Source organism: Schistocerca serialis, chromosome 4 (assembly GCF_023864345.2).
Source record: "Schistocerca serialis cubense isolate TAMUIC-IGC-003099 chromosome 4, iqSchSeri2.2, whole genome shotgun sequence".
Taxonomy (NCBI): domain Eukaryota; kingdom Metazoa; phylum Arthropoda; class Insecta; order Orthoptera; family Acrididae; genus Schistocerca; species Schistocerca serialis.
The window spans coordinates 317,560,232-317,583,527 of NC_064641.1; the positions used below are offsets into that span (position 1 = coordinate 317,560,232).

Genomic DNA, 23,296 nt, shown 5'->3' on the forward strand with positions numbered 1-23,296 from the left:
TAGTACTCCTTCCCTTTGTGACGGGTGATGACAGCTGGAGGCGTGAAGGTACAGATCCGTGTGGGTTGTCTTCCGATAGACGCTGTGTCCCAGTGTTCTATCAGGCTTTTTCTGTACCAGAACATCCAAGGCTGGTAGCTGCCCGTTTTTCTCCACCTCCATGGTGAACTGAATTTGGAGGTGGATAGAGTTCTGATGTTGTAAGAACAGTTGGAGCTTCTCTTCCCTGTGTGGCCAAATGACGAATGTGTTTTGACATATCTGTAGAAGACTTTTCCATATACATGTTGGCCACCACAGGTGACAGAGGGCTACCCATAGGTACACCGTCTGTCTGTTCGTAGTAATATCCATCAAAAAGAAAATACGTTGACGTGAGCACAAAGTTAAATACTTTCGTGAATGTGGGCCCAAATTTCTTCTCAATAAGATCCAGCAAATCCTTGAGTGGAACTCTCGTGAAAAGTGATACAACATCGAAACTGACCATAAGATCTGAGCTAGCCAACTTGAGTTTCCCCATACGTTCCACAAACTGAGCTGAGTTTTTGATGTGGTGCCCACATTTGCCAACCAATGGGCTCAATACTGCAGTCAAGTGTTTGGCAAGCTGGTATGTTGGTGCTCCTATAGTGCTCACTAACGGTCTCAGAGGAGTGCCCATCTTGTGTACCTTTGGAAGTCCGTAGAGTCTTGGTGGTGCAGCAGCACGCGGCCGAAGTTTCTTCGCTGTCTCGTCTATAAAGGTACTTCGAAGAAGTTCAATGTGTATACAAGGAAGCAATTGAAATTCGGCTGCACGAGAACCTTATTAACAAGGACAACAGATTTCAACTCAGCCGAGCATGGAATCCAGCAATAAAAGTTCTGCAGGAGCAGCGGAAACGGGGCACCACACCCGCCGAAGGCGGAATGCATACTGACACCCATCAGTCATCTCGTCAGTGCGAGCTACCCCCACCACCGCGGCCTGCACATCCCCCGGTCCATACACGGGGTCAGTGGAGGGGAGAGGCGACAGTTATATATACCACACCACCCGCCAGCCTAGGACGTCAGTCAGCAGGAGTAACCTGATGATGATGGCACGTTACGCCACCAAAAATTCGTTCTACAATGATCAGTCAACCGGCTGCATGCCCGAGACACCTTCAAGCATAATATGTTGTATCATTATATTAGTCAAAACACTATTTATGTTCGTTCAGTTTAATTAGCTGTGTGTTCCAAATATCACATTTATCTTAAACATTATTATGTTCATATTGTATAACAGTATTCAAGAATAATGCCAACTCTAGACACACAGTGAGGGGCGTATTTGTGGTGGCAATATTATGCCACAGGCGACATTCAATTTGGGGTCTTTATCACATGCGGCTAGCAGAAGAGTTGTGAATAATGAATCTCTTCAGATCTATTTCCTACTACACTGAACATTGTGGTTTCCAGCAGGACATTTATCTATGATGTATGGCCAGCAAAGTACTAAAGTGATTTGAGGAGCACATTTTAGAAATACAGCTGCCCTGGTCCCCAAACTTGTTAGGTACCATCTCCTTATAATAAATCTGGGTTAGATATATTTAGTTTGCATCATGGAAGGTGCAATACTATATCTCCACTAACAAAATCCCCATTACAAGATTTGGCAGAGAACTGATAATTAACTTGGATTTCAGCTGCCATTTTATTTCAAGCACCTACTACACACTGGCTTCTTCCATGGTATTCTCTTTTTCACTATATCTCACAACATCTGTTTTCAAATTTCATCAACTCTCCATTCATCCTTGATGAAAAATTAATTATTCTCTCTTCTTCCCACACCCTAAAGTCAATATTTCTCACTCTTTTTAATCAGAGCAGAATTACTGTTTCTTATAGACATAAGTTTTTCTTTTTCCCCTTGACGCAGTTCACCATAGGTAATCTGAGGCCGATGTAGTAAACAGAAAAGTAAAAATAATTTTCACCACCTCTTATAACACGTAACTCTTCGCAGGTTGTTCCTATTTTTAGTCTTTCATTTATTTCATGATCATGGAATTTCTTCAGTTACTTTTTAAGAACATGTTAGTTTTCACTCTGTTGTTTATGACTACAAATTCCTCAAAATGGAAACATAGCTGAGATCCAAAATTAACCCTTTGACTGCTGCATGGAACACTGTGTATGTACAGTAGTAAAGTAGCAACATCAGAAGACTCGTACGTACTCCAGGAGGACCTGCAGAGGATTAATGCATGGTGCGACAGCTGGCAGCTTCCCCTAAACGTAGATAAATGTAATATGATGCGCATACATAGGGGCAGAAATCCATTCCAGTACGATTATGCCATAGGTGGTAAATCATTGGAAGCGGTAACGACCGTAAAATACTTAGGAGTTACTATCCGGAGCGATCTGAAGTGGAATGATCACATAAAACAAATAGTGGGAAAAGCAGGCGCCAGGTTGAGATTCATAGGAAGAATTCTAAGAAAATGTGACTCATCGACGAAAGAAGTAGCTTACAAAACGCTTGTTCGTCCGATTCTTGAGTATTGCTCATCAGTATGGGACCCTTACCAGGTTGGATTAATAGAAGAGATAGACATGATCCAGCGAAAAGCAGCGCGATTCGTCATGGGGACATTTAGTCAGCGCGAGAGCGTTACGGAGATGCTGAACAAGCTCCAGTGGCGGACACTTCAAGAAAGGCGTTACGCAATACGGAGAGGTTTATTATCGAAATTACGAGAGAGCACATTCCGGGAAGAGATGGGCAACATATTACTACCGCCCACATATATCTCGCGTAATGATCACAACGAAAAGATCCGAGAAATTAGAGCAAATACGGAGACTTACAAGCAGTCGTTCTTTCCACGCACAATTCGTGAATGGAACAGGGAAGGGGGGATCAGATAGTGGTACAATAAGTACCCTCCGCCACACACCGTAAGGTGGCTCGCGGAGTATAGATGTAGATGTAGATGTAGATGTACCCCAGATACTACATCATCACACTCCTTGTGCACTGAATGATGAATACTTCCGACTTACTCACAATTTCTCAACTTGCTTATTGTTCAGATGTTTGAACTGGCACCGGGAAAGTTGAGAGAATTTATTTATGATATTTATAATTTTTATTGTAGTCTGTACTAACAAAACAGTCTCACAGCACAATGCAGGGATGACAGAAAACACACAATGTACACGAAGCATCATCTACTGCATTTACAGTGAACTAAGAAATGTGGTGAAATTTTACTGAAAACATTGACATCAGCTTTACAATGAAATCAGGTGCTGCATGCTGAATCCCTGCCTGTTGCTTTTATAGCAAAGGTCAATGATTGGTACATGCCTACCAAAAATTAGACTGAAAACAAAGCAGTGTATTGTACATTGAAACAGCATCTATTGGATTTACAGCAAATTAAAAGATTTGTTGAGAGTATACCAGAAGTGTCGTAAGCAAATGGGCCTTGTATTCTATCATATGTAAATGATAAACAAGCATATGACTCAAAACTTCTACTGCAGTTGACAGCACCATGAGTATGCCAATGCTGTAGTCAATGGCACTCATGTCAACGAGTGCTTTGACTGTTGTAGCAATCCACTGTAGTCATAGCATTAACAAAAGTGAAAATATTACTTTCTAACATTTATGCCCTCCAAATAATCATACTTGCTGATAATACTTTTCATAGATGCTGTGTAAACCATAAAAATATGTGACCAACAATTACTATTGCACAAATATTTAATACTTACTGCTGTTACTTTCCCATTAATCTTCTGCCAAAATGCGGTAATATCAATCTTACTTTTATTACTGAGATTCCACACACGAATCATTGCATCCCCTACTCCAACAGCGATCCTGAAAATAAAGGAAGACAAAAATTTGTTTGCTTTTTGGATATAATTTCACATTCCAAGTATCATTCATACGATTAGTCATAGCGATATGGAACAAGTCATTTTACATTTACAGTACACATTTTTGTGAATGTGTGTGCCTGCTGACCGAGGACCAAGAGTTTTTTTTTCCTTTCTTTGTTTTAAATAATAAAGATGCAAATTAGTATTCTTACCCATGATCTTTTCCATTATTAAATAAACAAAAATTCTTCTACAATACAGGAGGATACGTCAAGGACAACATTTTTCAATTTTTTTTTTTTTTTTTTTTTTTTTTTATATTTTACTTTGCTGTATATCAGAAATATTATTTTATTGAGTAAGTGATCAACAACTTTTGTAGCAGCACTGTCCGCACCCCTTTTGTGCTGAAGAGATACTTAATGTGGAATAATGAATGCCATTTTTTCTTCTGGTATTGTAATTATGTACTTCATTGTCCCTTCTGGAGTGTAGTGGGTTATTTACATCTAACATATTATTTTCTCAGCATGTGTCATACTTTTCATTGGTGTAGTACTTCCAGACATGTAGAACTGAAACACAGTGAGACCATAAGCAGAAAAATCACTCAATAATACTTTTACAAACAGTATTTACCATTTCTTCCACTGTTTTGTATATATTTGGATTGACTAAAGTACTAGTGTCATCTGAAAAAAGAAACAATTCCCTTATCAGAAGACTCTCACCTGTATGTCTCAAAATTTTTCTGGCATAAAGAGTATTCCATGAAGTTTTAGGATCACAGTCACATTATGTTGACTTCTTGGCACAGCATTTTGGCTGACAATAATTCTGACATTTTTAGGTGAGTGTTTTGTACTGGGGATTGATAGTTCACATTGCTAACTTTATACCAAAAATTGGCATGGAGAAACATGCATGAAGACAGCCACTACATGAGCGCCCTCTTCGTATATTGCTCCATTTGTGGCACGCAGGCAGATGCATAATGGTGAAACTATAAGCATGCTCTCCATCGAAACGCGTGCTTGTGCTCTTTTGGAAGAAATTAAAGAAATCACTGGTTCCCACACCTTACCCAGTTAAAAGTTGCCTCCAGAAGGGCCTCACTGAGGCCAAGATTTCCATGGCAGAATAATCCATGGAATGTCCCGTGGAGATACAATGCTTGGCTATGGCTGACTTATCAGGTTGCAAAATTCTCATGTGGTGATCATATTCAATGCATCTTTCACGAACTGCGCACATTGTCTAACCAATGTAGGCTTTGTCATACTGGCAAGGTATTCCGTAGATTCTAGCCCTCTGCAATTGCAAATTGTCCTCTGCCAAACTGACAAGAGCAGAAGTCTCTATAGGTGAGTGGGAGATTGCTTTGGCATACTGTTTCTTTAAGATTTTTGGCATAAACTTAGTGAAATGAACTAGCAATCTCCATTGCAAAACACTCACCTGAAATGGCTGCATGATTATCAGCCAAAATATTGTGGCAAAAGGTTGGCATAATCCAGCTGCAATCCCAAAACTCACCTATTTACATTATGAAGAACAATTTTCTGCATTCTTTTGGTTAGATATGATATTGGTTGGCTATATCACTAATTCCATAAAACTTCCATTTATCTATGAGCATTCTGTGATTCACAAATACAAAGGCCTTAGAGAGATCAAAGAAAATACCAGTCAGTGCTGTCTGATTACCTAATGCTTGTGAAATTTTGGTGAATGAACACATAAATGGCATTCTCAATTGAGCAATTCTTATGAAATTCAAGCTGTGATTTACCAAGGATATTACTGTTGCTCAGGTGTTATACTGCTCTACAGTGTGCCACCTACTAAAAAGTTTTGGAAAATGTATCAGTACTGAAACAGGTTGGTAGTTATTGACATCACTCCTAATCACCTTTCTTATAGAGGGTTTTAACAAGCTCATATTTCAACCTCTATGGAAGAATGCCCTCCATGTATCATATACATTAGAAAGGTAGCCCTTATTATACGGGGAACAAGTCTTCAGTGTCCTATCGGACACGCCATTAAATCCAGATGAGCTTTCATTTTTGAGAGGAGATATAATTTTCTTAATTTCAGAAGAAGAAGTGCTTGAGAAATGCACTGATTGAATTTTATTAGCATTTCTTTTTCTACGTACTGCTCTGATTTTAATTCCTGAATAATTTGTTCTTATATTTTCTACTACTTCTAAGAAATGATTATTCCATATATTTATTAGCTGTGACTGATCACTTACAGCCATCCATTTTAATCATTAGTGATGTTACCCTGTTATGTGATGTACTGTTCTGTCTCGTTTCGCTGCATTTCATACAGACTTAAGTCTGTTGTCAGAATTACTCGCAATTACCCTCTGCCAGGCACTTAAATGTGATTTGCAGAGTACCCATGTAGATGTAAATGTGCCATGGTGCATGTTCCTTGACTATCTAAAAACTTTTAATTTTGAGTAATTTTTGTAATGTGCAAGTACTACTGGACCTCCACTTTTTCTTGCCAACATATACACTTCTCTTTTCCTTTCAAAAGATACCTTAAACCTTTTAGTTATCCATGGATTTTCATATGATTGTTTAATGTCCTTTCTGATTACTTTTAGAGTAAAGCTATTTTCAAATCATGATAAGAATTTATCATTGAATAGATTAAGGTTTATGTCAGCATTTGGTTCAGTATAAATTGCATCCCCAACCATCTCAAAATATTTGTCCTAGAGTGATTAATTATTGAATTTGATTTTAGCTGAGGGAAATCTGTAATGAAAGTCTCCGTAATTTTTATCCTAACAAATGGTGCATCACGATCAAAGAGCACTTGTTACTGAGTTCATAGTAATTTTTTGCTTTGAGCTCCATCTAAGAAAACATTGTCAATTATAGTCATATTGTCTTTATCCATACATAATTGAAAAATAATTACAGAGAGAAAATTTTATGGCCCAAATAAGATTATTTTCACATTTAATAATAATAATAATAATAATAATAATAATAATAATAATAATAATAAAGTCATAATAGTTTAAAAATACATCTGTTATATATTGTTTATTCAGACAAGACAGGTACCTGGAATAAATGCATTTATGAGCTTGATAAGCAAAGTTCAGTATAAGACATTCATTAACCCTTAACTGATATCATACAACTTTTTACTGTAAATGATATTGTGGTGTCTTTCCAACTCCAGGAGTTTGTTACTGATTTGACTGATTTAAAAGAGGAGGGGAAGGGACCAAACTGCTTGGTCATCAGTCCCTTGTTCCAAATGAAACAATGCCACAAGGGGGAGAATAAAACAAACAAGACATACAACACAAAACGGAAAGAAAGGAAAAGCCACAGGAATAAAGGAAAGGTAACAAACACTAAAATGAACAAAAGAGGACAAGAAAACAACAGAGAGACTAAAGAAACAGTTAGAAGAGAGTAAAACAAGAAAACGGATTACAGTGGCCATGAGAATAAAAAGGGAGAAGCCAGCCACTCTGCAACACATTGAAATCTCCACCATAAAAGCACTAGGGTGGAGGACACGGAGGGACAAAGTACATGCGCGAAATCTTAGATAAAATGATAAAAGCCATCCTCATGAATAAAACATAAAACTAAAGCTGCTGTTGAGGCATTGTTGCCCAACAATGAAGGTAGGATGCTGGGAAAGTAAAAGTCCACCGCAGAGTGGCTAAAAGTGGGCAGTCCAGCAAGAGATCAACGACAGTCATTTGTGAGCCACAGCGACACCGAGGTGGGTCCTCGGGATGGAGGAGGTTACCATGGGTTAGCAACGTATGGCCAATGCGGAGACTGCAAAGGACAACTGATTCCCTGCGAGAGGCCTGCATGGAAGACTTCCCCACATTCGTATTCTCCTTAATGACACGCAGTTTGTTGTGAGTACTGTTATGCCATTCCATCTCCCAAAGCTGAAAACCTTGTGGCATAAGATAAAAATGGTTCAAATGGCTCTGAGCACTGTGGAACTTAACTTCTAAGGTCATCAGTCCCCTAGAACTTAGAACTACTTAAACCTAACTAACCTAAGGACATCACACACATCCATGCCCAAGGCAGGATTCGAACCTGCAACTGTAGCGGTCTAGACTGTAGCGCCCAGAACCGCTCGGCCACCCCGGCCGGCTGCGGCATAAGACAGAACGCAGGTCAGGTTCAGAGAAGCCAATCCCCATAATTGGTTTCCGCGTAGCCTATTTGGCCAGCCTGTCGGCAAGTTCGTTGCCTGGGATTCCAACATGACCTGGCATCTGGGATTCCAACATGACCTCGGGTCCAGACAAACCTCACTGAACGACTGAACTGTTCCAGGGCTGTACCCCTGGATGGTCGCTACCAAAGGATGACGAGGGTAGCACTGGTTGATAGCTTGTAGGCTACTTAAGGAGTCAGTACACAGAAGAAATGACTCCCCAGGTCATGAATGGATGTGCTCAAGAGCATGAGATATAGCCACCACTACTGCAGTGAAAACACCGCAGCCATTGGGCAAGGAATACTGTTCAATATGTCCTCCATGGACATATGCGAAGCAGACGTGACCATCAGCCATCAAGCTGTTGGTGTAAAACATTTCATGGCCTCGGTACATGTCAAGAATTGACAGGAACTGGCAGCGGAAAGCCATGGGGTCAACTGAGTCCTTAGGGCCATGTGATAGGTCCAGGGGAAGCCACGGCCTGCGTGTACACCATGGAGGTGTAAGTGAATGGACCTCACATGTAGGTGGTAAAGACAAGGACTCCAGTTCAGATAGAAAGGATCAGATGCGAACTGCAATTGTAAGCCCTGACCTGGGGTGCTGATGCGGGAGATGAACCACCGTGGGTAGGGAAAAAGAGATGGTAATTCGGACACGCAGGAGACCTACGAACACGTGCAACGTAACTGGTGAGCAGTTGTGCATGCCTAACCTTCAATGGAGGGACCCCAGCCTCCACCAAGACACTAGTCACTGGACTCGTTAGGTTAGGTTAGTGTTTTTTAACGTCCCGTCGACAACGAGGTCATTAGAGATGGAGCACAAGCTCGGATTAGGGAAGGAAGGGGAAGGAAATCGGCCGTGCCCTTTCAAAGGAACCATCCCGGCATTTGCCTGAAACGATTTTGGGAAATCACGGAAAACCTAAATCAGGATGGCTGGAGACGGAATTGAACCGTTGTCCTCCCGAATGCGAGTCACTGGACTCGTCCTAAAAGCTCCCGTCGCTAGTCGAACACCACAGTGGTGCACTGGGTCGAGTAAATGAAATGCTGAGAGTGCCGCTAAACCATAAACCACACTCCCATAGTCAAGGCGGGATTGAACGAGGGCTCTGTAGAACTGCAGCAGTGTAGAGTGATCTGCACCCCACCTAAGCTGACAAAGGTGATGAAGCCAAGTAAATCGGGTGTTGAAAACCAGTCCTAAGAATCAATATGTCTCTATTACAGTGAGTGGATCGTCATTAACGTAAAGTTCTGGTTCAGGATGAATGGTACAACACCAACAGAAGTGCATAACACATGACTTTGCAGCTGAAAACTGGAAACCATGGGCTAGAGTCCATGACTGCACTTTTTGATGGCTCCCTGTAGGTGCCGCTCAGCAACACCAGTACTGGTGGAGCAGTACAAAATTCAGAAGTCGCCTGCATAAAGAGAAGGTGTGACGGGCGGCCCTACACTGCTGCTAAACTGTTAATGGCCACTAAAAATAGATATACAATCAATACAGAGCCCTACGGGACTTCATTCTCCTGGATATGGGGGCGAACTGTGGGAGGCACCAACTTGGACACGGAAAGTAGGAAGTGACAGGAAATTTTGGATAAAAATCAGGAGCAGGCCTCGGAGACCCCACTCGTATAATGTGGCAAGGATATGATGTCACCAGGTGGTGTAATATGCTTTTTGTAAATCAAAAAAGACGGCAACAAGGTGTTGGCGTCTGGAAAAGGCTGTTCAGATGGCAGACTCGAGGGACACAAGATGATCAGTGAAGTCAGTAGGCCACATGACTCCAAAACCCAATCTACCCCTAACACACCATACGTTCTAGCAGCTTACAGAGAACGTTGGTGAGGCTGATGGGCCGATAGCTATCCACATCAAGTGGGTTTACCAGTTTGAGCACTGATATGATGGTGCTCTCCTGCTATTGCAATGGAAAGACGCCGTCACACCAGGATGTCCATTGCTGGGAGTCCTGATGCCCCAGGGTGACGAGCATCTACTCCTTGGCATACACGGGGAGTTAATGGCGCAGGCTTCAGCAGAGCAATCCCTATGTGGTCAGGGGGCTACAACCAACAGGGTACATGGTGGCCCTACCACAACGGACTGGCTACCGTGCTGGATATCAGGTGTAACCAAGCAAATATGTCCATTATCATTGTCAGCGCAGAAAACGATACTACTCAGTGGATGGAGGAAAATGCACCCAGGAGTGTGACCTCACCCAACAGCTGGAGAATGAGCGGAAGTGCAGATCCACATCGACAAAGGATGGACGAGGCCTCAGCGCATGATGGACGTGATGCACCATGTAAGGCGCCCTTCCCCAATTGGATCGCTCTTTGGGAAAAATTGGAAAAGTGGAGGTCAAACCCGACAGTGGACTATCACATTAAAGGCCAAAACATGTGAGATTCCTTTTAGTCGGCTCTTATGACATGCAGGAATACCTCGGGCTTATTCTAACCCCCAGACCTGCAGGGGGTACTGATTTATACAGTATTGTCTTAACTTATTAGTTCTTTATTGACCTCAACTCTGGTAAAATGTAAAAGAGGGTCTGATGACACTATGCAGATCAGGTTAAATAAATAAATAAATGAAATACAGAAAATACGCAGACGATGTTCCGAGAAAGTGAACCTTCCTATATTTCCCAAAAATCTAGAAATATAACTTTTAATTATTAGTTCTGCACTATGACAGTCATTCTTAAATGAACAAGAATCAGAAACAAACAAAACTGCCTGAAAATTTCAAGGATAAATTCATATTATGATGGTAACTTTTAAATTGTTTAGAAGCCACAGTGCAGGCCTTATATAAATACTGGGCTCTGGTGTCTGTCATACATACAATCTCTAACCCATATTTCACCTGTTTTCTTGGCACATGAATCAACAATCTACATCAAACATGAAAAGCCACAACCATTTAATCATTACACACAGTAGAGCCTGGATATTTTGAATGCTAGTGACATTTCACAATAAATATTAAAAATATTTGACACAACAGCAGTTGCATCTTCATTTTGCTTTCTGGCCTCTCATCTGTATGCTAAGAATAAAAACCTTTTCTTACAGTGCTGTGAAAAATAATACATCCGGTTCCACCCAGTGACCAAATATTATCTATGGATTCACTGCCATATCTGGAGGTTGCTATGAATATAAGTAAGTCTAAAAAGCTTTCAGTTCATGAAAATCAATATCATATACAAAAGATATGTTCTTTTGAGAGTATCTATACTTTACTGATTTTATTCTTTGACCAATGGAGAATCACATCTAAAACGTTATGGGTAAAAAGTAGACCCCATACTTGTTTTTCATGTGGATTCCTATCCAAGGCATTAGCACTAAACCGCAGAGCAGGAATCTGTAACACTATGTTATGTTTCCTTGTACTGACATTAGCTGGCAGTTGTGCTTTTCTCGATCTGATTTCCCCATCCACAGAAGTAGGAATCACAGCAACTGTTTTTTTCCTCATATTGTCTTCATCATTTGTCCTCCATTCCATCACCACCATCATCCATTTTCTGTTTTGAATCTGTATCGTCATCACTTTCTACCTCGTAATCTGGGCCAATATCACTGCTGTCCAAAACTCACTGCTGTCCAAAACTCACTGCTGTCCAAAACTCATTGCTGTCGTGCAGATTAACTACAAGACACTGTCAATAATAACCATACATTATTACACCAGAATTATCACATAAACACAAAATGTTGATAAATAAGACAGACAAATAACAACTACACAACTGGTGTCATACGTCACCAAGATGTTACGGAGACTTTATTGTGGATTTACTGAAGGTCAAATAGTGCAACCAGCACCCCACCTTTACAGCAAGAAGCCAGCACTACAGCTAAAAGGTAAGCAGAGGGGAAAGGTCAGCCACCCCTAATGGGAAGTGAACAGGACATTTTGGAGGGACTGGTGCACCACAGTCTGCTACAAGGAAAATAAATGAATCAGAATATCAATAAGAAACACAATTTAATATCAGCATTTCCACTATTATGGTAATAAATGTGCATCTAAAAAGCAATGTGAAGCAGCACAGTATGGTAACATACGCACATGTATCCATTTAACTTTAACAAGCACACTGTCACTTGGGGAAAAATAAAGCTTGAAAAATAAAACTTACAATCTCCTCCTACACAGGGCCACCAAATGAAATGATGGACATGAACACTGAGAAGACGGAATGGGCAGATGGATGATAATGTGTAACTTTACAAAGGAAAATGTGCAACTATGGGATGCACAAATAACAGTTACATGTAAACTTTGAGTACCATTATACTGAAACAATGTTCATGACACAGGCTTAATAAAAACTATCAGAGTGGGATGCTTTAAATTATCTTATTTTTATTTTTTCTTTCAAAGAAGCACAGAAAAAATGTCACACAGTCCCTCATTATGGCAATACATTCAGTGAATGACAAAAATAGTTCCTGGAGCACAGGCCTAGGTCTGCTCACTTCTTCCTTAAGGTGTGTCTAAACGAGTACAAAACATGTTCCACAACAAAACCACTGTTCCAGGGCTGTGTCATTACAGATCAAGGGATTTCTGTTCTTGGCCTGCTATCAATAAATGCTGCTACACTGTGCTAGTATTCGATTTTGCTCTGTCTATAGTGTTGCATAATGTCTTTCCATGTGGTCCTTGATAAAATGAAGTGGAAAAGAAGCAAAATTTACAAACTTCTCACACACTATGAGGCACAAGAATGCCTCTGGAATGTTCAGAGCCATAGTTTTAAAAATATTAAAAAGAAACATGACTCCCTGCAAAATATTGTTTCGTTACTTGGCACCATCAGCAGTGATGTAGATAAAGAAATTAAGTAATTCATCTGTCAATACTGCAGCAACAATAAAGATAACAGAATTAGTTACCTGACTTCAGAAAAAAATTGTTGTCAGGGAGCTAAGTGAGCTGTGGTCCTATAAAAGGTTGGTGACGACGGCAACAACAAAAGTGCAACACTTTGTATGAGACAAAAATGAACATATGTAGGAGGCAGCAGTCAGTAGGAAACAAAGCCCTGAATAAAGAAAGCAGCGACAACTTTTTATGTCTGGATTGCCAAAGGCTGAGTGGTACCAATGGCCAATCGAACATCACATGGTACAAGGAAGCCATTTTGGACCTGATTAGTATACTGCTATTCGAGGGCAGAGCTTGGTAGTAGGCTTCACCAATTTCCATAAGGCGAAAGGAATGCAGAAACATGCAAAATATATTTGCATCAGATTGGAAGAAAAGATACATTTCCATATGTGTCTGCTAGACTATGTGAAATGACTAAACATTTCTCTTGTCATGGATTATGTACGTATCATATGTAACATTATCTGGCAATTAATGCTTGCCGTTCTTTGTAAAGTAACTAGTAGAACGCTAGATTTGTAATGCAAAGTTTGTAAGATTGATCCTCACTCCTTTTTTGCCCTCTTTGCTTAATATTACTGCCTTCTTAAGTTTACTTTATTCATAATACAGTTGTGTAAGAGCTTTACATTCTATAACACATTATATTTTGATATCCACAGGAGTGATCCCAAAAGTAAGATCTTCAGTTTTTTTTTTTAATATAAAGAAATGTTTACTTACAATAAATTGTACATAATTTTGAAGCTTGAACATTTTTCTAGTTGTCCACAGAATTTCCATTTCGATCGATACATTTCTGTATGACCATGACATAACAGGCTGCCGTCATGCTATTAAAGAAACATAGGACCTCATATTTCACCTTGCTGTTGTCACTGAAGTACCTTTCAACTAGGGAACAACTGGTACCCACTGGGTACTAAGTCTGGGATACAGGGAGGACACATGATGATGTCTTATCCAAACTGTAGCAGAAGATCCGTAGTTTGATGGGCGATGTAGGGGCGAGCATTGTCATGGGGAAAGGCTTATGCCCTTGCTCAACATTCCTATTCTTCAGTTCTGAATCACAGAAGTCGATCAACAATATCCCCTTTCGATCCGAAAACATAGCTGCCATGACTTTACTGGCAAACTGTGTTCTTTTCAATTTTCTAGATTTCCAGAAAGCTCTGACAATGCCCCACCGCAGACTGTTAACAAAGATACTACCATGTTGAGTAGGTTCTCATTCATTACAAGAGTAATCGTTAGTTGGGGTCAGGTGTGAAGTCCAGCACAAGTTTCATCACCCATGACTATTGAATCCAAAAGGTTGTCCTTTTCATCTGCATGGCACTGAAGAAATTTGCGGGCAGTTTCAATGTGTTGCTGTTTGTGGTCTTCTGTCAGCATTCTTAGGACTCATCTTGCGGACAAATCGTAAATCATGGTCTGTAGAATTATGCCGTCGTATGTGGATTAAGGCTGGAAAAGACCCACCATAGTTTAACAATGAAATTTCGAAAATGCTGATGAAGCAAAACCTGTGGCACACTCAACTCAAAGACAATGTGCAAATGATGACAGGCATAGGTAAGTGGAGATTCATGTGTCTGTAAAAAGATCTATATATGAAGCATACAACAACTACTGCCATTGTACCTTAGCAAAAGATCTGTTCAAGAACCTGAGAAAATTCTGATCCTATGGAAAATTGCTAAGTGGGTCTAACTCTTCCATTCATTCACTTGTTGACCAGTCTGGTAGGGCAGCTGAAGACAGCAAAACGAATGCTAAGGTTTGTTTGCGCTTAAGAAATTTTTCATGCAGGAGAATCGCACAAACATACTGTCATTTGATCATCAAAACGACTTCAGTATGGACGACATCCCTGGTATAGAGAAACAACTGAAAAACTTCAAAACAAACAAATCACCAGGTCCATGTGGAATCCCGGTTCAGTTTTACAAAGAGTATCCAGCACAAAGTTCCAAGCAAGTGCAAAAAATGGCAGGTTACACCTGTATATAAGAAGGGTAAATTACAGACCAACTACTTTAACATCAGTTCTCAGCAGAATTTTTCATTCAAATATAATAAATTTCCAAGATACCGAGAGTCTATGTCCACAAATTAACAAGATTGTACAAATTATTGCTCATGCGAAACTTAGCTTGCCCTTTTCTCACATGTTATACTGCGAACTATGGATGAAGGGCAACAGGCAGATTCCACTTTTCTAGATTTCCAGAAAGCTCTGACAACATCCCACCGCAGACTGTTAACAAAGATACTACCATGTTGAGTAGGTTCTCAGGTACATGATTTGCTCAAAAACATCTTAGGTAATAGAACCCAGTATGTTGTCCTGTTGTAAGGAAGAGGCTCCAGTAGAAGTAGATGTAGTTAAGATGCAACAGAATCTCACTAGGAAACCAAATGTTTCAAAAAAAGTAAGAGGAAAGTTCTGTTGGTTGGTAGCAGCCATGGAAGAGGTGTGGGTGAGATTTTGCAGGAAAAATTAGGTGACAGGTATCAGGTCACAAACTTTTTCAAGCCAAGTGCATGTCTTAGCCAGGTAGAGGATATATGTTCCTTGAGCAAGGGTTTCTCAAAGCAGGATCATGTGATAATAGTGGGTGGAGTGGGAAACAGTATTGATACGGATCAGGGCTACAGTATTGAGTGTGACGTGGTGAAAATAGCCTCTGCAGCGACCCATACCAATGTTGGGCTGGTCCTGCTTTCGTGCGGCATGATCAGCCCCAGTTGAACCGCTCTGTCAGGAGGGTAAATATGGAGTTGGATCAGTTGTGTAGGGTGGCCACTCTGTCAGACATTGGACTGGTTACTGTCGAGGCTATTGATAGGGGGGGATTTCACAAGGCATGGCCTACACCTCAATAGGAAAGGGAAGGATAAACTGGCAGGGTTGTTAGTGAAATCCATAAGAGGGGACACTAGTACTCATGGATGTACCTCTTTTTTTAGACTAATATCAGTGTCCAATGAGAAGTTCAGGCAGGAAGGTGCTAAAGAGATCCAAAACTCACAAGATTCTCACAACAGTAAAGTAAATAATAATGTTACCATATTTAACCAAAATATTGGTGGATTAAAGAAAAAAGTAGATTCTCACAAAAGTAAAGTAAAAAATAATATTACCACTTTTCACCAAAATATTCCGGGATTGAAGAATAAAGTAGATGAGCTCCTGGCTTGTTTAGATGACACTGAATCTGATAATGTAATAGATGTACTATGCCTGTCTGAGCATCACATTGTGCCTGATATGGAAAAGGTAAATATCAGTGGTTAAAAACTAAAAATTAATGACTCAACAATTAGAAATTTCAGGGAAAATCTTCAGCAGTTAAACTGGGATGAGGTGTACAAGGAACCCGATGCTCATTTAAAATATAACTTATTTCATGATACACTTGTAAGAGAATTTGAAAACTGTTTCCCCAAGAAAGTAGCTAAATCTAATTATAAGAAACCATGCAAAAAACCTTGGCTTACTAAAGGAATAAAAATATCTTGTAACCACAAAAGGGAACTGCATCTAACAACAAGAAAGAGTAATGACCAGAAACAGCCACATATTATAAAAACTACTGTGCTACATTAAGAAAGGTTATTAAAAAGTCCAGAAGCATGTGCATTATGTCTGAGATTAATACCTCTGATAACAAAATCAAAGCAATTTGGAATATTATTACAAGGGAGACAGGGCAACCAAGAGTACAGGATGATGGCATTACCATCAAAGTGAATGGAAACTTGACAAACAAGCTGGAAGTCAAAAACATTTTGAAAAATCATTTTTTAAATGTTGTGATGAAAATAGGATCCAAATGTTCATTAGAAGAAGCAAGGCAGTTAATGAAAGAGGTCTTAACCACACAATTTGATACAATTGAAATTCCACTCACCTCTCCTTCTGAAATTAGGAAGATAATAAACTCTCTCAAGAATAAAAGCTCACATGGAATTGATAGCATTTTCAGCAGGATAATAAAAGCCTGTTCCCAAGAGATAAGTGGGATTCTTAGCCACATATGTAATAGCTCTCTGAAGCAGGGTATTTTCCCAGATAGACTGAAGTATGCCACTGTTAAACCACTGCATAAAAAAAGGGGATACGTTTGATGTCAACAACCACTGCCCAATCTCTCTTCTGACTGCCTTATCCAAAATTCTTGAAAAAGTAACGTATTGTACAGTAGCTTCACACCTTTGTAAAAATAAAGTTTTAACAAAATGTCAGTTTGGTTTCCAGAAGGATTTTTCAATGGATAATGCTATATATACTTTTACTAATGAAATATTAAATGCTCTGAGTAACCGGAAGTCACCTGTTGGGATTTTTTTGTGATCTCTCAAAGGCTTTTGATTGCGTAAATCATGGAATACTTCTAGATAAGCTCAAGTACTGTGGTATGAATGGGACAGCACTCAAATGCTTTAAATAATACCTAACTGGAAGAGTGCAGAAAGTTGAAATAAGAAGTTCACATAATATGCAAAAAACTGGTGATTTCTCAAACTGGGGAACAATCAAGAAAGGGGTGCCGCAAGGTTCGGTCTTGGGTTCTCTGCTGTTCTCAATATATATTAATGACTTGCCATTCTATATTCACAAAGATGCAAAGCTGGTACTTTTTGCCGATGATACAAGTATAGCTATCACACCCAACAGACAAGAATTAACTGATGAAATTGTAAATGATGTTCTTCAGAAAATCATTAAGTGGTTCTCTGCAAATGGGCTCTCATTAAACTTTGACAAAACACAGTATATACAGTTCCACAAAGTAAATGGAATGGCACCATTAATAAATATAGACTTCGATCAGAATAGTCAAAATTTATAGGTGTATGCATTGATGAGGGGTTGAAATGGAAAAAACACACTGAAGATCTGCTGATACGTTTGAGTTCAGCTACTTATGCTATTAGGGCAATTGCAAATTTTGGTGATATACATCTCAGTAAATTAACTTACCATGGCTATTTTCATTCTCTGCTTTCGTATGGCATCATATTCCGGGGAACTCATCATTGAGTAGAAGAGTGTTCATTGCACAAAAGTGTGTAATCATAATAATTGCTGGAGCTCATCCAAGATCATCCTGCAGACATTTATTTAAAGAGCTAGGGATCTTCACTGTGGCCTCACAATATATATATTCACTTATGAAATTTGTTATTAACAATCCGAACGAATTCAAAAGTAATAGCAGTATACATGGCTACAACACTAGGAGAAAGGATGATCTTTACTCCTCACGGTTAAGTCCAACTTTGGCTCAGAAGGGGGTAAATTAAGCTGCCACAAAAGTCTTCGGTCACTTACCTAATAGCATCAAAAGTCTGACGGATAGCCATATAGCATTTAAAAGAAAATTAAAAGAATTTCTGAATGGCAACTCCTTCTAGTCATTAGATGAATTTTTGGATATAGTAAGTGGGTAATTACCCCCCACAAAAAAAAGTGTGAAAGTCGAGTGTTTGTAGGACGATACAAGATGGCTTAAAAGGGGAGGCCATGATGCTGGGGTCACAGATTTACTTCAAACTTTGTACACCTTTAGTAGGCCATTGAAACAACATGATGTGCAAGTAGTAAGAAGCACTACTCTGGCAATTCCAAGAAATGTTGTGGCTTCCCCTTGATAGACAAAATTTATAGTTGGAGTGACAAATGGCAGCTGGGTCTAAATGTAGAGAAATGTAAATTGATAAGGATGATCTGGAAAAACAAACCCTTAATGTTCTGATACAGTATTAGTAGTGTCCTGCTTGACACAGTCAGTTGTTTAAATATCTGGGCTTAACACTGAAAAGCGATATGAAATGGAACAAGCATTGGGAGAAATTTGGGAAAGTGTGGTTCATCTGTAAGGGAGACTGCAAATAGGGTACTGGTGCAACCTATTCTTGAATACTGCTCCTCATGTCTGGAATCCACACCAAGTCAGATCAAAGGAAGACATTGAAGCAGTACAGAGGTGGGCTGCTAGGTTTATTAGCAGTGCATTCAAACAACACACAAGTACAGGGTGCGGCAGCATTCATAGCATAATCTGACTTCCATAGTACCATGACATACTACAGGAATGCACACCAGCTCATACCGCATTCATGTGCTAATGAGCTGCCATTTCGAGTGTAACAATGATATGGAGCATTGGAGAGAACAGCATCATGCTATTGCTGTTGAAAGTTATTTCAAGAATAACAACTCTGTTATTGCTACCCAGCGTCTATTTCAGCAACATTCAAACTTGAGACGTCATGGGGAAGTTTCAGATGGATGGGCCATTGTGAGGTGGGTACATGCATTCCGAACAACAGGTCCTATTTGCAATGGCAAACCAGGAAGAAGTGAAAGAACTGTGTGGACACCAGAAGCTGTGGAAAATGTTCATGCTGCACTATTGCGTAGCACAAGAAGATCTGCTCGTTGTCATGCGCAAACTGTGCATATGTCCGATCGATCATTCAGGAGAACATTGCACGAAGATCTCCATTTTCAGTCATATAAGCTGCAGATTTTTCAGGAAATTAGGCCTCGAGATTGGGTTTCATGCGAAACGTTCTGCTTAACCATGCGTGATCTCCTTTGCCAAAATCCACAAATGTTGCACACCATCCTGATGTCAGATGAAGCTCATTTCGAGTTATGTGGTTCAGTGAATAAACAGAATATGCATTATTGGAGTGATGTAAACTCTCATGAACTGCACATCAAGCTCTTGTATCGTTCTTGTGTCACAGTGTGGTGTGGAGTTGCTTCCTTTGGGATTATTAGCCCTTACTTCTTTGAGGATGGCAGCGGTGTGGCTCCAACTGTCACCAGTGAACGGTACCTAAAGATGCTGTCAGACCTCGTTCTTCCCCAATTAGGTATGGTCGATGTGGATGTGGAGTGATTATGGTTTCAACAAGATGGAGCAACCTCATACACAGCCAGAATTTGCATGGATTTCTTGTGACAGACATAACCCGGTATAGTAATTTCCCGATTTGGTGACATTTCCTGGCTGCCTCACTCACCTGACCTTTCATGTGCAGACTTTTTCCTTTGGGGTTACCTGAAGCAAGAAGTGTTCTGAACATGTGCCATCATTCCCGAGTTGAAGGATCGCATCAGAACTGCCGTCAGCAATGTCCCAGGGAATACATTATGACGAGTTATGGAAAGCTTCCAACACCGCCTAGATGAATGTATTGTGCGGAGGGGCATCATTCGACAGGAGACATATTCAAAAAGCAATCCACGCAATGGACAATGACTTACACATTAGTAAATGGCTTAACTTTAACTATTAATTGACATAAGATGTAATAAATAAATTACAGTTACTGCCTGACTGTGTTTTTAATATCCTATTATGCCACACCTTGTACTGCAGAGATGCTTTGGGAACTCAAATGGAAATCCCTAGAGGGAAGGCGATGTTCTCATGATGTGGCTTGTGGAGCATGTATGTAGATGGAGACATTGAAGCAGTTTTTAACATTATTCAAATAAGAAAAGGTACTCTGTGTCAATAAAAAACAATTTTTGGAAGTGAAGTTGCTACTGTAAGTACTGGAGAGAGATGCATGTACAGCAGCCACAATACTCTCTTGCAGTATTCCATCTGGTTACATTGTCACAGAGAAAATTGTACATTTATTTTTGACAGCAAGAGTGTATATTCTTTTGAGGAAACATAGCCGCAAAGCAGAAATGGATGCCACTGCAAAATGTGGCACTAAAAGTACAAGCATGAGAAATGAAGAAATGTAAATTTACTACATCAGGGTGTATACAAGGACAAGGAAAAAAAATTCCCAGATTTTTCAGTTGAAAATACACTTTCTCCCGGGTGAAAATACATTTTTCCCCGTGTTATGTGAGCGTATACTTTTCCTCGGCACAGTAAAACTGATCAGTCTTTTGAATGTTTATGGTTTTGTATGCTGACGTAGAATTTCCCGGCTCTTTAGAAAACAAAACTCGGGTGGGGACATGTTTCTGAAAGATCTTTGATGTGCAGCAGCAACATGTACGCTGCATGTTTTCATGTTACAAAGATAGAAATTCGAATTCCACCGAACACCGCATCTTACTATCCAAGGCATTAAAATCGAGATTGCGACACACTTTTGTAAGCCAGTCATAGCTCATGTCATGTGATCTTGCCAGCTGATGACAGCATAGGACACGTGATGTAGTCAGCCAATAGCAAGATCACTCTTAAGTAGTGCGAACACACAAATAAGAAAAGTTGATGGTTTAAATTAATATACATAGTGTTGCTACAAGAAAAACAGAGGTTTCACATATAATCGTAGTCTCGAAGATTGATTAGCTGCAAGAGAAGCTAAGCTTCCACATATAATGTTGATCTTTTTTGCGCGTGTTACACTTTTAAGATATATCACACAAATGCGCCAGTAAAATTTTTAATAATGACATAAATGTCTGATCTTCTGGGCTTGAAATTCTTCTAGATGGTCGTCCTCAAAGAGTTGATTTTTAATTGAGAGTCAAACGCTCTGTGATTTAAGAAATTCATCGTACATTGTTGCATATAGTTCATCTTGTGTAAAAGGTAATTTACTTTGAAAGTAATGCATCAGCCCCAGATCTACGGTATTTCCGAACCGGGACAATATAAGATAGTGGTGCCCAGCCATACATCCGCAGCCAGAAGTGGGAGAAGGTACTACCCATATCCGACTCACCTGCACATGCACAAGAGCCCGTCCGCAACTGCTGAAATGAATCTAATGTCAAAAGCTGTCACATCACGCTCATCGGAGGCAATTTGTCGTTATGAATCATTGCATAGTCTTTCTAAAGACTGACACACTTTGCTGTTGGCAGATGCTTGTATGAGCACTATGTTTTTTTGTTGTATATGGTGGATTTCCTTTGCGACTTAAGTTTTATTTTCATTTTTTCTTCCTCTTGCTACCGTTTTGTTGCTGCAGTATTATCCTGCAGACGCGGGATACAGTAATATCCTTTGTTGGAGTATTGGTTCTTACCAGTCAAAATCACAAAAATTTAACTGAAAACTAAAACAATGAAACATTCCCGGAATTCTAAAAAATCACTGGGTTTTTCCCGGATCTCCCGGTTGTCCTGGGTCATATACACCCTGTACATATTTTTGGGCTAATTAAATTGATAGTTATGCAAATGTAAAGCGAGTTATAATCTGCAAAACAAACAGAAACATTACACATATTTAACATGTAAACAGAAGTAGGCTTAGGTATTTGTGTTTGCATATGGGCTACAGTTCCCAAATATCTCCCTCCGGCAAACGAATGGTCATCATACACAATGCTATTATACCTAGAGAATATATTACTTACCACAAAAGTGACTGCTCGCAGATTTTATGCATATTTTGAGTAAAATTAAATGCCATCATTTTATTCACAATATTATGAAAAGGACAGACTGCTACTCACCATATGGTGGCATGCTGAGTCACAGACAGGCACAACAAAAGAAGACTGCTAAACTATTGAGCTTTTGGGAAAGGACTTCATCTAAACCACACACACACACACACACACACGTCACTGGTCGCTGAGGGCAGACTGCAAGCAATTGCGCATGAAATCTGGGTGGTGGAGGGAGGAGGCTGAGGCGGGGAAGGGGAGGGGAATGGGAGGGATAGCAGGGTAGAAGTAGGGCTAGTAAAGTGGTGTATGTGGGAGCATACTGGGACAGGTGGGACAGGGTAGGGCAGCTAGGTGTGCAGACAGGAGGTTTGACAGGGGGCATAGGGGAGCGAGCGGGTAAAGAGAAAAGTAAAAACACTGTGGGTGTGTTGGTGGAGCAGAAGGCTGTGTAGTGATGGAATGGGAACAGGGAAGGGGACAGGTGGGTGAAGGACAGTGACTAACAGAAGTTGAGGCCCGGGCCATTACGGGAAAATAGGACATATTGCAGGGAGGGTTCCAACCTGCATAACTCAGAAAAGTTGATGCTGGTAGCGCAGGCTGTGAAGCAGTCACTGAAGTGAAGAATTTTGTGTTGGACAACATACTCAGCAACAGGGTGGTCCAACTGTTTCTAAGCTGTAGTCTGTCAGTGGCCATTCATGCGGACAAACAGTTAGTTGGTTGTCATGCAAATGTAGAACGCAACACAGTGGTGGCAGCATGGCTTTCAGAATGGTTTCACAGGTAGCCCTGCCTATGATGGGATACGAAATTCTTGTAACCAGACTGGAGTTGCTGGTGGT

The 23,296-nt window shown here is 40.1% G+C and overlaps 1 protein-coding gene across 1 annotated transcript in view; it reads right to left on the minus strand.

Moving 5' to 3' along the window:
• The window catches only part of LOC126474025 (gem-associated protein 5), a 343,111-nt gene that overhangs the window by 243,823 nt on the left and 75,992 nt on the right, over positions 1–23,296 (minus strand). Inside the window, exon 7 of the mRNA XM_050101432.1 lies at positions 3,769–3,877. Within this exon, the coding sequence (XP_049957389.1) occupies positions 3,769–3,877 (109 nt within the window). The remainder of the gene's footprint in view (positions 1–3,768; positions 3,878–23,296) is intronic.